At 42.0% G+C, this 17,974-nt stretch overlaps 1 protein-coding gene across 2 annotated transcripts in view; it reads right to left on the reverse strand.

Moving 5' to 3' along the window:
- GALNT17 (polypeptide N-acetylgalactosaminyltransferase 17) overlaps window positions 1–17,974 on the reverse strand; it is a 442,768-nt gene that overhangs the window by 205,646 nt on the left and 219,148 nt on the right. For both annotated transcript variants that reach the window (XM_037814335.1, XM_037814336.1), the window contains exons 4-5: window positions 14,685–14,859; window positions 8,813–9,010 (exon numbers count right to left, since the gene is read on the reverse strand). In XM_037814335.1, the coding sequence (XP_037670263.1) occupies window positions 8,813–9,010; window positions 14,685–14,859 (373 nt within the window). The remainder of the gene's footprint in view (window positions 1–8,812; window positions 9,011–14,684; window positions 14,860–17,974) is intronic.

The following is a 17,974-nucleotide window of genomic DNA, read 5'->3' on the forward strand; positions in this document are numbered from 1 at the left end:
TCTGAGAGCAGCCAGCCCAGCAGAGAGGAAACTACATAACACAATGCAATACAATTAGAAGTCAATAACCATCAGAGACTTAGAAAATTCACAAATACCTGGAGGTTAAACAACACACTCCTAAACAATCAGTGGGTTAACGAAGAAATAGCAAGAGAAACTGCTAAATATATAGAGACGAATGAAAATGAGAACACAACATACCAAAACCTATGGGATGCAGCAAAAGCAGTGCTAAGGGGGAAATTTATAGCACTAAACGCATATATTAAAAAGGAAGAAAGAGCCAAAATCAAAGAACTAATGGATCAACTGAAGAAGCTAGAAAATGAACAGCAAACCAATCCTAAACCAAGTACAAGAAAAGAAATAACAAGGATTAAAGCAGAAATAAATGACATAGAGAACAAAAAAACAATAGAGAGGATAAATATCACCAAAAGTTGGTTCTTTGAGAAGATCAACAAGATTGACAAGCCCCTAGCTAGACTGACAAAATCAAAAAGAGAGAAGACCCATATAAACAAAATAATCAATGAAAAAGGTGACATAACTGCAGATCCTGAAGAAATTAAAAAAATTATAAGAGGATATTATGAACAACTGTATGGCAACAAACTGGATAATGTAGAAGAAATGGACAATTTCCTGGAAACATATGAACAACCTAGACTGACCAGAGAAGAAATAGAAGACCTCAACCAACCCATCACAAGCAAAGAGATCCAATCAGTCATCAAAAATCTTCCCACAAATAAAAGCCCAGGGCCAGATGGCTTCACAGGGGAATTCTACCAAACTTTCCAGAAAGAACTGACACCAATCTTACTCAAACTCTTTCAAAACATTGAAGAAAATGGAACACTACCTAACTCATTTTATGAAGCTAACATCAATCTAATACCGAAACCAGGCAAACATGCTACAAAAAAGGAAAACTACCGGCCAATCTCCCTAATGAATATAGATGCAAAAATCTTCAACAAAATACTTGCAAATCGAATCCAAAGACACATTAAAAAAATCAGACACCATGACCAAGTGGGGTTCATTCCAGGCATGCAAGGATGGTTCAACATAAGAAAATCAATCAATGTATTACAACACATTAACAAATCAAAAGGGAAAAATCAATTGATTATCTCAATAGATGCTGAAAAAGCATTTGACAAAATCCAACATCCCTTTTTGATAAAAACACTTCAAAAGGTAGGAATTGAAGGAAACTTCCTCAACATGATAAAGAGCATATATGAAAAACCCACAGCCAGCATAGTACTCAATGGTGAGAGACTGAAAGCCTTCCCTCTAAGATCAGAAACAAGACAAGGATGCCTGCTGTCACCACTGTTATTCAACATTGTGCTGGAAGTGCTAGACAGGGCAATCCGGCAAGACAAAGAAATAAAAGGCATCCAAATTGGAAAAGAAGAAGTAAAACTGTCATTGTTTGCAGATGATATGATGTTATATCTAGAAAACCCTGAGAAATCGACGATACAGTTACTAGAGCTAATAAACAAATTTAGCAAAGTAGCCGGATACAAGATTAATGCACATAAGTCAGTAATGTTTCTATATGCTAGAAATGAACAAACTGAAGAGACACTCAAGAAAAAGATACCATTTTCAATAGCAACTAAAAAAATCAAGTACCTAGGAATAAACTTAACCAAAGATGTGAAAGACCTATACAAAGAAAACTACATAACTCTACTAAAAGAAATAGAAGGGGACCTTAAAAGATGGAAAAATATTCCATGTTCATGGATAGGAAGACTAAATGTCATTAAGATGTCAATTCTACCCAAACTCATCTACAGATTCAATGCAATCCCAATCAAAATTCCAACAACCTACTTTGCAGACTTGGAAAAGCTAGTTATCAAATTTATTTGGAAAGGGAAGATGCCTCGAATTGCTAAAGACACTCTAAAAAAGAAAAACGAAGTGGGAGGACTTACACTCCCTGACTTTGAAGCTTATTATAAAGCCACAGTTGTCAAAACAGCATGGTACTGGCACAAAGATAGACATATAGATCAATGGAATTGAATTGAGAATTCAGAGATAGACCCTCAGATCTATGGCCGACTGATCTTTGATAAGGCCCCCAAAGTCACTGAACTGAGTCATAATGGTCTTTTCAACAAATGGGGCTGGGAGAGTTGGATATCCATATCCAAAAGAATGAAAGAGGACCTCTACCTCACCCCCTACACAAAAATTAACTCAAAATGGACGAAAGATCTCAATATAAAAGAAAGTACCATAAAACTCCTAGAAGATAATGTAGGAAAACATCTTCAAGACCTTGTATTAGGCGGCCATTTCCTAGACTTTACACCCAAAGCACAAGCAACAAAAGAAAACATAGATAAATGGGAACTCGTCAAGCTTAGAAGTTTCTGCACCTCAAAGGAATTTCTCAAAAAGGTAAAGAGGCAGCCAACTCAATGGGAAAAAAGTTTTGGAAACCATGCATCTGACAAAAGACTGATATCTTGCATATATAAAGAAATCCTAAAACTCAATGACAATAGTACAGACAGCCCAATTATAAAATGGGCAAAAGATATGAAAAGACAGTTCTCTGAAGAGGAAATACAAATGGCCAAGAAACACATGAAAAAATGTTCAGCTTCACTAGCTATTAGAGAGATGCAAATTAAGACCACAATGAGATACCATCTAACACCGGTTAGAATGGCTGCCATTAAACAAACAGGAAACTACAAATGCTGGAGGGGATGTGGAGAAATTGGAACTCTTATTCATTGTTGGTGGGACTGTTCAGCCACTCTGGAAGTCAGTCTGGCAGTTCCTTAGAAAACTAGATATAGAGTTACCGTTCGATTCAACGATTGCACTTCCCGGTATATACCCGGAAGATCGGAAAGCAGTGACACGAACAGATATCTGCACGCCAATGTTCATAGCAGCATTATTCACAATTGCCAAGAGATGGAAACAACCCAAATGTCCTTCAACAGATGAGTGGATAAATAAAATGTGGTATATACACACGATGGAATACTACACGGCAGTAAGAAGGAACGATCTCGTGAAACGTATGACAACATGGATGAACCTTGAAGACATAATGCTGAGCGAAATAAGCCAGGCACAAAAAGAGAAATATTATATGCTACCACTAATGTGAACTTTGAAAAATGTAAAACAAATGGTTTATAATGTAGAATGTAGGGGAACTAGCAATAGAGAGCAATTAAGGAAGGGGGAACAATAATCCGAGAAGAACAGATAAGCTATTTAACGTTCTGGGGATGCCCAGGAATGACTATGGTCTGTTAATTTCTGATGGATATAGTAGGAACAAGTTCACAGAAATGTTGCTATATTAGGTAACTTTCTTGGGGTAAAGTAGGAACAGGTTGGAAGTAAAGCAGTTATCTTAGGTTAGTTGTCTTTTTCTTACTCCCTTGTTATGGTCTCTTTGAAATGTTCTTTTATTGTATGTTTTGTTTTGTTTTTTTAATTTTTTTTTCATACAGTTGATTTAAAAAAGAAAGGAAAGTTAAAAAAAAAAAAAAAAGAAAAACAAGGAAAAAAATACGTAGTGCCCCCCTGAGGAGCCTGTGGAGAATGCAAGGGTATTGGCCTACCCCACCTAGATGGTTGCTAACATGACCACAGACATAGGGGACTGGTGGTTTGATGGGCTGAGCCCTCTACCATAGGTTTTACCCTTGGGAAGACGGTTGCTGCAAAGGAGAGGCTAGGCCTCCCTATAATTGTGCCTAAGAGCCTCCTCCCGAATGCCTCTTTGTTGCTCAGATGTGGCCCTCTCTCTCTAGCTAAGCCAACTTGAAAGGTGAAATCACTGCCCTCCCCGCTACGTGGGATCCAACACCCAGGGGAGTGAATCTCCCTGGCAACGTGGAATATGACTCCTGGGGAGGAATGTAGACCTGGCATCGTGGGACGGAGAACATCTTCTTGACCAAAAGCGGGATGTGAAAGGAAATAAAATAAGCTTCAGTGGCAGAGAGATTCCAAAAGGAGCCGAGAGGTCACTCTGGTGGGCACTCTTACGCACACTTTAGACAACCCTTTTTAGGTTCTAAAGAATTGGGGTAGCTGGTGGTGGATACCTGAAACTATCAAACTACAACCCAGAACCCATGAATCTCGAAGACAATTGTATAAAAATGTAGCTTATGAGGGGTGACAATGGGATTGGGAAAGCCATAAGGACCACACTCCACTTTGTCTAGTTTATGGATGGATGAGTAGAAAAATAGGGGAAGGAAACAAACAAAGAAACAGACAAAGGTACCCAGTGTTCTTTTTTACTTCAATTGCTCTTTTTCACTTTAATTATTATTCTTGTTATTTTTGTGTGTGTGCTAATGAAGGTGTCAGGGATTGATTTAGGTGATGAATGTACAACTATGTAATGGTACTGTGAACAATCAAATGTACGATTTGTTTTGTATGACTGCGTGGTATGTGAATATATCTCAATAAAATGAAGATTAAAAAAAAATACACACTCTCTTCTATAGATAAAACAACTAGACAGAGGACCAATAAGGAAATTCAGAACCTAAACAGTATGATATATCAATTAGACTTAACAGACACATATCCATCATTACATCCCAAAGTACCAGGATATACATTCTTCTCTAGTGCTCATGGAATGTTCTCCAGAATAGATCATATGTTTGGTCACAAAACAGTCTTAATAAGTTAAAAAGATTGAAATTATTCAAAGCACATCCTCTGATCATAATGGAATGCAACTAGAAATCAACAACCACCAAAGAACCACAAATATATGGTTAAACAACACACTCCTAAGCAACCACTAGGTCAAAGAAGAAATTGCTAGAGAAACAGGGAACTATCTAGAGATGAACGAAAATGAGAACACAACATATCAAAAACCTATGGGATGCAGGGAAGGTGGTGCTGAGAAGCACATTTACAGCTTTAAATGCTTATATCAAAAAGCAAGAAAGAGCTAAAACCAAAGACCAAACTGAACAACTGAAAAGGCTAAAGAATGACCAGCAAACTAACCCTAAAGCAAGTAGACAAAAAGAAATAGCAAAGATTAAAGCAGAAATAAATGAGCTGTAAAACAAACAAACAATAGAGAGAATAAATAGAGAGAATAAAAGAAAAGAACAACTAGACAGAGGACCAATAAGGAAATTCAGAACCTAAACAATATGATATATGAATTAGACTTAACAGACACATATCCATCATTACATCCCAAAGTACCAGGATATACTGGTTCCATGGGAACTCTTCAAAATCAAAAGCTTCCAAGTTTGAAAAGGCTTTGTCAAAAAGGTGAAGAGGCAACCAACCCCATGAGAGAAAATATTTGGAAACCAAATATCTGATAAGAGACTGATATCCTGCACATATAAAGAAACCCTACAACTCAACAATAGTACAAACAGCCCAATTATAAAATAGGCAAAAGATACGAAAAGGCATTTTTCTGAAGAGGAAATACAGATGGCTAAAAAACACATTAAAAAATGTTCACCTTCACTAGCTAACAGGAAAATGCAAATCAAAACCACAATGAGATATCATCTCACACCAATATGAATGCCTGCAATTAAATAAACAGGAAACTACAAATGCTGGAGAGGATGTGGAGCAATTTGAACTCTTATTCTTTGCTAGTGGTAATGTATGATGGTACAGCTGTTGTGGAAGACAGTTTTGACAGTTTCTCAGAAAACTAGATATCAAATTACCCTACAATCCAGCAATCCCCCTTCTAGGTATAGACACAGGAGAACTGAAAGCAGTGACATGAGCAGACATTTGTACACCGATGCTCATAGCAGCACTGTTCACAATTGCCAAGGGATGGAAACAATCCAAATGTCCTTCAACAAACGAGTGGCTAAACAAAATGTGGTATATACATACGATGAAATACTGTGCAGCAGTAGGAAGGAACAAGGTCCTGAAACAAATGGCAACATGGATGAACCCTGAAGATACAAAGCTGAGTGAAATAAATCACACACAAAAGGAGGCATGTTGTATGTTACCACTACTATGAACTCCCTGAACAATGTAAAATCAATGTCTTATAATGTAGAATATTGGGGACCCAGAGATAGACAGAAGGTAGTGAAGGGGGAATGATACCCTAATGTGTTCAGATACATTAATAATGGTGAATTCAAAGGTATGGGAATGGATAGGGCTCATGATTGCTTGTTAATGGGATTATAAGTATCAGAGCTGCATTGAAGGTGAACAGGATTGAAAGGGATTGTTATCCCATAGATGAGCACTAAAAACAGAGCTAGGTGCTTGCATGATATACTTCTAAGGTATGAGACTGGTACAGAGAATTCACAACAGAGTGCATATGGGAAAAATTTACCTATTGCATAGCAGGGACTATAATTAATAGGAATACCTTACTAGTACCACACAAATACTAAGAACAAATAAACAAGGACTTAAAAGCGGTATGGGGTGTTCTGCATCATGAGAATTGTTTAAAATGGAAAGGGATGAAGATTGTACAACTAAGTGATGATAATGTGAGATATGGATGGATTATCGTGGACAGAACATATGCTACGTAAAATTAGGAACCCTCTACTTTTAAGTCAAGCCCTCGATCTTCAGGCTTACTTTCCTGAAATTTATGATTATAAAGGGGAGGCTAAGCCCACCTATAATTATGCCTAGGAGTTACCTCCAGAGAACCTCTTTTGTTGCTCAAATGTGGATTATCTCTCTCTAAGCCCAACCCTGCAAATAAATTCATCACCTTCCCCTTGACATGTGACAGGACCCCCTAGGTGATGAGGCTCCCTGGCGAAGTGGGACACAGATTCTGGAAACGAGCCTGACCCTGGCATTGAGGGGTTGAGAATGTCTTTTTGACCAAAAGTGAGAAAAGAAAGGTAACAAAATAGGGTTTCAGTGGCTAAAAGATTTCAAATAGAGTTGAGAGGCTGTCCTGGAGGTTACTCCTATGCAAGTTTCAGCTAGATATGAAAAACAGCCACAGTATGACAAGCCCAAGTGAACAGTAGTCTTGAAAACCCTAAGGAATACCCAGGTCCCTACGTGGGACTCTATAAAAGTTTTACTCTCTTAAGTTTATTCATCAGAAACTTAAACACTTCAGAGTGCTCCTGTGCCAGCTAAGTCCCAAAACCCAGAGGCAACAGCCTCTTCAAGAACATCAACCAGTTGCATCCCCTTTTCCCATAATGTCAACACCCCTTTTCAACACGAACAAGTTAGAGTGGTCACTGCCTAGGCATCCCTGAAGATTGGGAAAGTGATTAAGCTAGAGGAAGGGGTAGCAACAGACAAGACGGAATTTAACAAAGGATTATGAATACTGAAACTCTATATAATTTTCTTTTTCTTAGTTGCTAGGGTATTAGACTAGCTAGAAGGAAATAACTGAAACTGCAGAACTGTAACCCATAACATTCTTTCAAATTTGCCCTCTATTTGTTAAATTGCACTTGAAAAGTTATTACTTCTATGTAAATATGTTGTATTCCACAATTTAAAAAAAGTAAAGTATGTTCATTGTGAGAAAATAAAGTGGGAAATCTAAGAAGAAAATAAATAGCATTTGTTAATCTCAAAAAAAAAAAAAAAAGAAGAAGAAGAGCAATTTGGCCCTCAGGAAGGACTCACACAAAACTCAGGTGATCTAGAACTCAGGTATCAGTCATCTGGGTTGAAACTGAAAGCATCTGTTGAGTAATGGCCCCTCCCCCTGGAGCAAGATGTCTACAACCTAATCTCTGGAACCAGCGAACGTTACCTCATATTGGAAATATTGGAAAAGGGACTTTGCAGATGTGATTAAATTAAGGGCCTTGACATGGGGAGATTATCCTGGATTATCCACGTGGACCCTAAAATAATCACAAGGGTCTTACATAGGAAGGCAAGGAAGTCTAAGGAGGAAGCTAGCCACGTGACAGTGGAAGCAGGGAGAGGAAGGATGCTATGATGTGGTCACAAGCCAAGGAATGTAGGAGGCATCTAGAAGCTGGAAAGGCCAAGGAAAGGGATGCTCCCCTCGAGCATCCAGGAGGAACCAGCCCTGTGAGACCTTGGTTTTAGAACCAGAAGGCTCATTTCAGATCTGACCTCCGGAACAGCAGAATAAAAAATCCGTGTTGTTTTAAGCCACTGACTTTGTAAGATTTTGTTACAGCAGCCACAGGAAACTAAACAGTATCAAATCAACCTATTTCCCTCCAACATCCCTAATATTTGAACTTCCCAACTGCTATGCCAGAGATATCATTCTTCTTACTCCAGGGGCAGCTAGGTGGGACCTGGGGGGAGCTGCCACGTGAAGTTTCCAGAAGGCCCCCGGCTTATCCCCAAGCTGCTGTGCAAATATTGTCCTTTTCTATTTATTCCTCCATCATGAGAAAGGGTGGAAAGCTGCAATAATCCAAGGTTCAATCGCCCCAGGAATTGATGCCTTCTAAACCACATATTTAAAACCTCCTGAACATAGTTTCTTATAAATAAGGAAGAATTAAAAAGTGTGAACATGCTTATTAAACTTCTAGTATTGCTGTTTGAGAAGCTGCACTTGAAAAGTTTAGCCAAAGGAGAAAAATGCAGTATCATTTCTCAACAAGAAAATTATTATCATAAGATATGATATCTGCATTCCTAAAATTGCTACTTCACGCTGCTGCTCCCCCCACCAGAGCAGTCTGTCCCATGCACCCCCACAAGCTGCTCCTTCGTACCCATGGATACGGGGGATCGATGGGTAAAACTTCCAGAATTGCTTGCCACAGACCTGATAGGGAGAGAAGGGTCTCCGGCATCCCACCAGTCTTTCGGGGGGCTGATGTACATGCACCACAGCTCCCAGCTGTACCCGTGGGCTGAGTTCTCGTAGCGCTGCACCTCGAAGTTGTCCTGTTTGATATTGTCGATGGAAGGCAGGATCACGCGCTTCCGGTTTTCCTGGATTCGGGACAGAACTGGCTCAGCCCTGAAAACACACAGAGGTCAAAATCAAATCTCTCTCTCCTGAGGTCGTCCATATCTCAGCATGCACGGAGCCCAAGAACATAGGGAAAGAATAGAAGAAGCGACTTAGTTGCAGGTCGGGCTTGGAGCAGGCTGGAACTTGATGGAAACTGAGGCTCGGTGAAGCTGAGTGACACACCCAAGTTGGACCATAGAGTGTAAAGAGTACACTGGGAAATGCAGCAACATGCAGAGAGCCCAGAGAGCTCACACCTTCGCCTACTGGGAACCCTATAGTGATGCCTGCTTCCACACAAGAAGCCTAGAGCCAGAATTCCCAGCAGGGGGTCCCCTCCCACAGAAAGCCCCAGGTCAATGCAGAAGCCAAAGCAAGGCTGGGGTTCTCAGCAAGATTTGCACTGCACTACATTTTTTATCTTGTGCCTTAAGTTTCCCCTTGGGGCGATGACTGTCATTTTTTTTTCCCTGCTGGCTGCGAATTACCATTCCCAAAATAGGTCACTTCTGCCCTTGATCGCCTGGTTTTAATAAGCATTTTGCTTGCTTCTTTGTGTGTCTGTGTGAATGTTTCAGTTGTTTTAACTGATTATTTAATTGATTTCTTAAAAGGGATCTAATTGAATTGGTTAGCAATGGAAGGCTGGGGAGCCAATTAAACACAAAAGAAGGCAGAATCCTGCCTCCCAGCGAGCCTCCCGCCCCCCTGCAGGACTTGGGGTGGGGATGGGGGGGCTCTGACCCGGGGGTTTGGTGCAGCTCCAATCGCTTCAGAGAAAGCAGATGGTCAGACAGAGGACGGGCTCATTTCCCCTGTTCTAGAAGGAAAAGATGGCTCTCATAAGCCAGGTTATTAATCTCTCTGCTTGAGACAGAGTGCAAGGCTTTGGAATAGAGTCGAGTGAAAATATCGTTCCTCTGCATTATTTGGAAGAATAATGAGAACGTTTGGCCTACAAACCGTCTCTTTTCATTTGCAGCTATTGAATTACCTGTTGGCGCATCTCATCCTTCTATTTAAAACGAGCAATAAAATATATCCTGGGCCATTTACCACCTTCAATACTTTTGCACATACCACGTAGGCTGCAGCCAAATGGGACTGACTCGTCACGGCTTCCTAAACGTGCCTTTGAGCTTCGCCCCCACCTCCGAGCATTCACTGGTGCTGCTCTCCTCTAGGGTTGTCCTTTTGTCATTTGCAGAAAGCCTAGCCACCTCTTGAGGCTTGGAAGGAACACTAGCTCTCCCAAGAAGTCTTCCCTACTTTCCCCCAATAGGAAGACTCTCTCCCTCCCTAAACTCTCAGGCTATTTTCTCCATCTCCAAGTCACACTGACAAATGCTGCCTTGCTAATCTTTGACTGTACATTCTTTTTCCTTAGGAGCCCATAATAGCTGCTAAAGATTGAATGCTTCCTACGTGCTAGGCACCAGTCTGCACTTTTATATGCACTGACTAATATAACCCTTACGCAATCCTCTGAGGTAGATACTGTAATTCACCATTTTAGATACTATTATCACTGTTTTACAAATGAGGAAACTGAGGCCCAGGGAGGTTAAGTAACCTACCTCAGGCCCCTGCCAGCTGGCAACAGAACCAGGACTAAACCTGGGGCTCCGAGGCCTCTAGGAAGGGCTTCAACTTCTCCCCAGGCCAGGCCCGATGCCATGTCTATAGAAGGCACTCGGTTTGGCCCATCACAATGTGGCAGAAGAGTTATAGAACATGGAGACAGAGGACTGCTTCTGAAGCTAAGGAGTTTGATCTTAACTGCCCATGCTAGAATCCATAACTGTTGCTCTCCTCGCTGGGGACATCCCATGGAGCCTAATACCGTGGGTATAGGACCCCCACCACTTTTCAATTTATGATTGGCTTGGACATATGACTTGCTTCAGCTGATGGAACGTGAGCAGAAGTGACACATTCCTTCAGTCACATCTGGGCAGGGTATTTAATAGCCATTGCAAGGTTCAGCCATTGCCCTTTTCCCTGGGCTGCAGAAAAGGGTATGTCCCAGCCAGGAGTGCACCTTGGATCCCAAAGGGAAGAGGACATATCAAGCAGAGCCACAGACAGACAATCCAAAGCTGGCATGCCACTTGGACAAGAGATAAACTTGGTTGTCATAAGTCACTGAGATTGGGGCTCGTCTTTTTCACGACAGTAGAACCAAGTAAGAGTTGAGACACAATGTCTACCTCGCAATGCAGAACCACAAAAAGGTTTTAATCCAGAGGGGGCCACATGCCACTCTGGGAGCAATGTGGAAGATGAGTCTAAATGGCAAAGCCTAGTCAGAAAGATTGCTTAGAATTAGAGTACAGGCTTCTGGAAGGCAGATACCACATCTTGTCAGAGTTTGAACCCCAGTGTGGGTGACCAACTGTCCCAGTTTGCCCAGGACTGCTCCAGTTTTGCCAGTGAAGTCCTGCCTTCTAGGCCACCTCTCAGTTCTGGGCAAACTGGGACAGTTGGTCACCCAAACCCCAAGCTAGAACAGTATCTGGGACAAGATAGGCATCCAACAAATGTTTGTCAAAAGAGGGAACTTGGGCAGCTACTGCCTTCCTTTAGATAAAAGACAATGGAGGTCTGAGCTGAGAGAGGGTAGTCGGACAGAGAGGAGGGGGCTGATGTGAGAAATACTTAGAAGGTGTAACTGACTAGAGGTAGAGTTTGATTGGATGAGGAATGTGATGGGGAGGGAAAGACCAAGTGACAGGGACACGGTTGGTGCCACCAGTTTTGATATGAAGTAAATGAGGTAAGGATGAAGAGGAGAAGGCAATCATTTCTGTCTGGAATATGCCAAGCCTGATGCTCCAATGGAACATTCAAGGGCATCTGTTCAGAAGGCTTCTAGCTCAATGGTGCTCAAACTTAAGCATGTTCTGAGTCATCGGGAAGGTTTGTCAAAACTGGACACTGGTCCCACCCCCAAAGCTTCTGGCTTTGTAGGTCTGGGGTGAAATCCAAGAATTTGCATTTCTAACAAGTTTTCAAGTGACGCTGATACTGGCCTCAGAACCACAGTTTGAGAACGATTATTATTAGAGATAAAGAACGATGACACTCAAGCAAGAGGTCAGAGCTGAAGCCACACAGTTGTGAGTCATCAGAGTTTGATGGTAGCAAAACCTGGAAGAGAAAAAGGTGTCTAGGATGGTAACAGATACTGGTGTGCATTTGAAAGGGCCAGTGTTAAACAGTGACCCCCAAGTTCCAAATCTTTGTGTGGCCATGTACACAACTTTGTCTTTTATCCATCTAGTAAAAGGATTCTAAAGTTTGTTAAAATGAAGAACAGACTTTTTAATGTTTAATTAGCAATGGAAGATCAGTTCTTCAAATCTGGTGTTATGAACAGCACTTACTCAAGATGGTATCATTGAATGTACATAAATATTATTTGCAAATTAAATGACTCTGCCTCTTATTAATTACATAACTCCGGGCACAGGTTATTTAACCTCTGATTTATCACTGGCTAGTTAGCAGTATTCATGTCACTATGCTTTTAAACTCTAAAACCCTATTTCAATTTTTAACATGCTAATTAAATTGTTTGGACATTTTTGATGCATCCAAAATCTACTCTATATATGCTCACTAATTTCTCACACATGGTTCTTTTCACCTGGAAAAACATCACAGGCCATATCTGCAGAGAAAAATCCTTTCCTTCCTCTAAACGATGTTAAAGATAATCCCACATGAGCCAGGACCTGGCATTGTGGGATTGAGAACATCTTCTTGACCAAAAGGGGAAAGGGAAATGAAACAAAACAAAATTTCAATGGCTGAGGTCACTCTGGAGGGCATTCTTATGCACTATACAGATATCCTTTTTGAGTTTTTAGTGTACTGGAATAGCTAGAAGTAAATACCTGCAACTATCAAACTGCAACCCAGTAGTCTTAACTCTTGAAGACAATTGTATAACTATGTAGCTTACTTGGGGTGACAGTGTGATTGTGAAAACCTTGCAGATCGCACTCCCTTTATCCAGTGTATGGATGGATGAGTAGAAAAAAGGGGACAAAAACTAAATGAAAAATAGGGTGGGATGGCGGGGCGGGGTGGTGGTGGAATGTTTTAGGTGTTCTTTTTTACTTTTATTTTTATTTTTATTTTTTTGAAGTAAGGAAAATGTTCAAAAATCGATTCTGGTGACGAATGAACAACTATCTGATGGTACTGTGAATAGCTGGTTGTACACTGTGGATGATTGTAGGGTATGTGAATATATCTCAATAAAACTGTATTAAAAACAAAACAAAACAAAACAACCATGGAGAAAAAGAAGTCAAGGCAGAGGTTCCTCTGTGAGATCACTGTGTTCAACTTCCCACCTCACAAATACGAGAACTGGTCCTATTAAAGGCACCAAACCCCGCAAGATCAGTGATAGCTAGGGCCAGGCCCCAGGTCCCTGGACTCCCCAACCAGGGCTCTTCCCATTTAAGCAATTCAAAATCCTCTTTCTTTAGGATGCCACAGTAAGGACCACCAAGCACCACCAGTCCATGAAGGCTCAGGGGTTTCAGGAGCTCCCTGCCCTCATGCCAGTGTGCTGACTTAATGGGTTTAAGTTCAAAGCGGATAATCCCAGCAGCTATATATTGAACACTTACGTGTGCCAGAAACAGTTTCCAGTCATCACCAAGATGTTTTCCCCTCATGGTAACTCTATAAGGCAGCTGCTACTTATTGCTCCATTGCACAGATGAGAAAAACCTTCTACCCTCTGCCCAGGGGATATTTACCACAATTTACATGCTGGTAAATTGTCTACATGCACTACCCAATTTGGCACCATGAGGCATCTCTGGCTATTGAGCACTTAAAGCATTGCTAGTGTGAACTGAACTGAATTTTTTATTCAATTTTAATTAATTTAAAACTGATACTCAATTCAGTTTCTGGAAAACATTTTTAAGGAGGATTGGAACAACCATGGTATGTGGATGTACATTTTCAACTGTAATTTTACTAAATCTAAATACAGAACAAGTATTGCTAATAAAATCTTAACATCTATATTGAGGTGCTGTAAGTAAAAAATACACATTGGACTTAGAAGACTTATGAGAAAAAAATGTAAAGCATCTCAATAATTTTTAAACTGATTACCTACGGAAATGACAAATGCATAGATATATTATGTTAAATAAAGTATATTCTTAAAATTAAAAAAAAAAAAAGATAATCCCACAATCCCACACAGGGTCTGGGAAGCTTTGCCTGAGTAAGTAGAATTCTAAATAGGTCTCTTTTCTCCAGGAACAGTCAACCATCATCCCCAGGAAAGGGGACAAACAAAGCAGGAAAAAAAAGAATAATACAAAATGACTGTCTTGTCTCCTTAGCAAGTTCTGTCCAATTAATACATCATTTTCATAGGGAATTTCGATGACGGTGATGTCGATCACAATGACGATGACATTCATGACAGATTGAGTGGACAGCAGACAATTTTCTCTTTGCTTCCCAGTAGTATCCCAGACTAAGGTCCCACCTTCCTCTTCCAACTAACTCTTTCTTCTCCATTTTTCCAAAGGCACCAGAGGAATGACTGGCCCCCGGCCAGGTCCCACCCCCCAGATCCTGGACCCTCCTGACCCCACTGCAGGGCCTGAGGACCCCTAGGTTTCAGCTCACGACCTACCAGCCAGCAGTGAATTCCACGTGGGCATCAAAGAAGCCAGTGACCTGGCCCGTGGCCACCTTCCAGCCCTCGATGCGAGCCCGGATCAGGCCCTCTCTCTTTTGGTTGCGCACTACCTTCACCAGTCCGGGGTAGCGTTTGTGGACATACTCCTCCAAGGGGGTCTTCAGCTCCTCTACAAAAGACAAGACACAAGAATGTACCATAAACACGTGCGTCCAATTCACCATGATGCCTGAAGATCTTCGGGAAGCTCAGAGATTGCAGAAGAGTTTGCATGCTAGTAATTCCAAAAGAAACGATAAACCCAGTTTGAGGATCACAAGTCTTCTCTGACACACACCCACCTACCTAGGGCATTGATGCTGTTACAACATATGACATACGTAGTCGGGGAGAATCCAGGCCTGGCTTTCATATCCCAACTGCTGTAGGCTGGCAGGTGCCCTCTGACATCACTTTTCTTTGCAGCCTTTCCTCCCTCCTAGCCCAGCATCCCTGTCCTCCCACCACCCACCCTGGTCTGGTTTGTCAACTTCTACATGGGCTTTCCCACCTTCACATTGACTAATTCTTACAGTATGAGTCTTGGGTGGTCCAGACTCATAGTCCTGCATCAGATGCGACATTATCAGGGCTCATGCTGGTCTTAGGATGCAAAAGGGAAGACTTCGCCCAGTAGAAGAAGTGTTACCATGGTGGCAGAAGGAATGCCACCAAGGAATGAACACTCTCCCTTCCGTGACAAGCAGGTCGTAAAGTGCTTAATTTATACGATCTCATTTAATCCTCAGCAACCCTAGGAGGTTGCTAGATTAATTCCATTATGTACATATATTAATTTAATTTTGCAAATTAAGAAACAAATGCAGAGAAGCTAATCTGTCACAAGGTCACAGGCCTAGTGATGGCAGAGCTGAAACCCAGTCTTAATGTGTCTAACTGCACAGACAGAAAGGTTGATACCTGTGTGTACACAACAATGACCATGAGCAGGGAGGACAGAGGACAGCTGACAGACAAGGGATTTTTAGATATGCAAACCCCAAGGATCCACCCTTGGAGATTCTCATTCTACAGGTCACTAGTGGTCAAGGAGCTGCCCAGGTGAATCTGATCAAGCAGTCCACAAACAATCCTTGAAGAACACTGTCACCTCCAACTTTGCTCTAGAGAGACCTAAAAGGGCTGTGTCACCAGAAGTTGTGCAGGTCCCTCACTTCCAATTTGTACATGAAGGCTTTTGCCAAGTTAAATCCATACATGTGCAACATGGGTACAGGCTGACTTCTCTGGGTCATAGCCATTGTTCCTGGGAATGGATGTGGCTATGTGACCCAGGAAGAAATTCAGAGGATGGGGTGTGTGCCAGTTTGAGTGTATTGTGTCCCCCAAATGCCATTATCTTTCTGGTCTTGTGTGGGGCAGAAGTTTTGGTGCTGGTTGGATTTGCTTGGAGTGTGCCCCACCCAGCTGTGGGTGATGATTTTGATGCACTGTTCCCATGGAGGTGTGGCCCTGCCCATTCAGGGTGGGCCTTGATCAGTGGAGCTATATAAATGAGCTGACTCAGAAGAAACTGAGTGCAGCTGGGAGTGATGTTTTGAAGAGGCGCAAGCTTGCTGGAGAGGAACGTCCTGGGAGAAAGCTGTTTTGAGGCCAGAGTTTTGGAGCGGACGCCAGCTGCCTTCCTAGCTAGCAGAGGTTTAGCAGACGCCATTGGCCATCCTCCGGTGAAGGTACCCGATTGCTGAGGTGTTACCTTGGACGCTTTGTGGCCTTAAGACTGTAACTGTGTAGTGAAATAAACCCCCGTTTTATAAAAGCCTATCCATCTCTGGTGTTTTGCATTCTGCAGCATTAGCAAACTAGGACAGGGTGTTTAGATGGATGAGGGAAAGAGAGTCTCCAAGGGCATGGAGACAGGAAATAATTTCCATCAGTCAAAAGGCATGGGTGGTGGGGAATGAGAAATTGGTGGCAAGATACTATCATCTCGGAGGAGGAGAAATGGAACTGGGGGAAAAGAAACTTTGAACCCCAGGAGGTAGAGTGTGTGGTTGCAAGTGCAGGCTGTAGTCAGACTTCCTCAAATTAAGCCTTTCTTCTCCATTCCTTCAAAGGCCCCAGAGGAATCAGGCCAAAGTGTCTACCTTCCAAATTCTAGCCCTTCATGAGCACACTGCAGGGTCCTGAGAGCCCCTAGATTTCAGAGCCTCGTGCTGCCATTCGTAAACCGAGTGACCCTGAGCAGGTCAGCCAATCAATTTGTACCCCAGTGTCCTCATCTACAGAAGAAGGATGACACTGGGGATTGAATCCCCGACAGAAAACATGTCCAAGTCTTAACCCGGTGTGACTTAACATGTCCTGTAGGTGTGAACCCATATGTAAATAGGACCTTGGAAGTTACTATTATTAGTTAAGGTGTGGCCAAACTGAAGGGGGCCTTAATCCAATATGGCTGAAGGTCCTCTGAGCAAAGGAAACTGGACATCAGCAGAAGCCAGAAGTTGGAGAAGCCAGAAAGAGAAAGCACCAGGTGATAGAGACTGCTACCACCAGAAGGCTACCGACTGGAGAAAGCGTGGCCCTGCCAACACCTTGATTTTGGACTTTTAGCCTCCAAAACTGTGAGCTAATAATTCCTATGGTTTACGCTAACTGGTGTGTGATATTTCTCAAAGCGCCCCTGGCAAACTAAGACAGAAGACAATAATTGTATCTACCTCATAGAGTTATTGCAAGGACTGATGCCTACGGAATGTCTAGAATTATCCCTAGCACAACATAAGTGCTCAACATTGAGTAGCTGGTCTGAATAATTATTTTCGTAGGTTTGAGGCACTTGAACAGAAGATTTCACAGCAACCCAGGGAGATGAAAGCCACCCCTGAGATGATCATAATAGATCTAAAATACCTGCAAGGCTAGAACTGTGGCTCTCAAACTTGAGCGTACATTGGAATCACCTAGAGGTTTACTGAAACAGATTGCCAAGCCCCATCCCCAGGGGTTCATTTTCAGTTAGTCCAGTAAGTCTTGGATGGGGCCTGAGTAGTTGCATCTCTAACAAGACCCAGTGCTCTAGGATAGGGACTCACACCTGGGGAACCCCTGAGCTCCCAAATGCATAGGACAGTCTTAGCACATTTTTGGCACATAGTCACCTTTGATAGAAGTTATCTATTGTTGGTGTTTTTGCCATCATCTTTAACATCATCCCAAAGTTGGTGAGGGGACCAGTGGAGAAGCCAGACTGGGGAGACCCTCTCCTTCTCTGCTCTCCC

Source organism: Choloepus didactylus, chromosome 21 (genome assembly GCF_015220235.1).
Source record: "Choloepus didactylus isolate mChoDid1 chromosome 21, mChoDid1.pri, whole genome shotgun sequence".
Taxonomy (NCBI): Eukaryota; Metazoa; Chordata; class Mammalia; order Pilosa; family Megalonychidae; genus Choloepus; species Choloepus didactylus.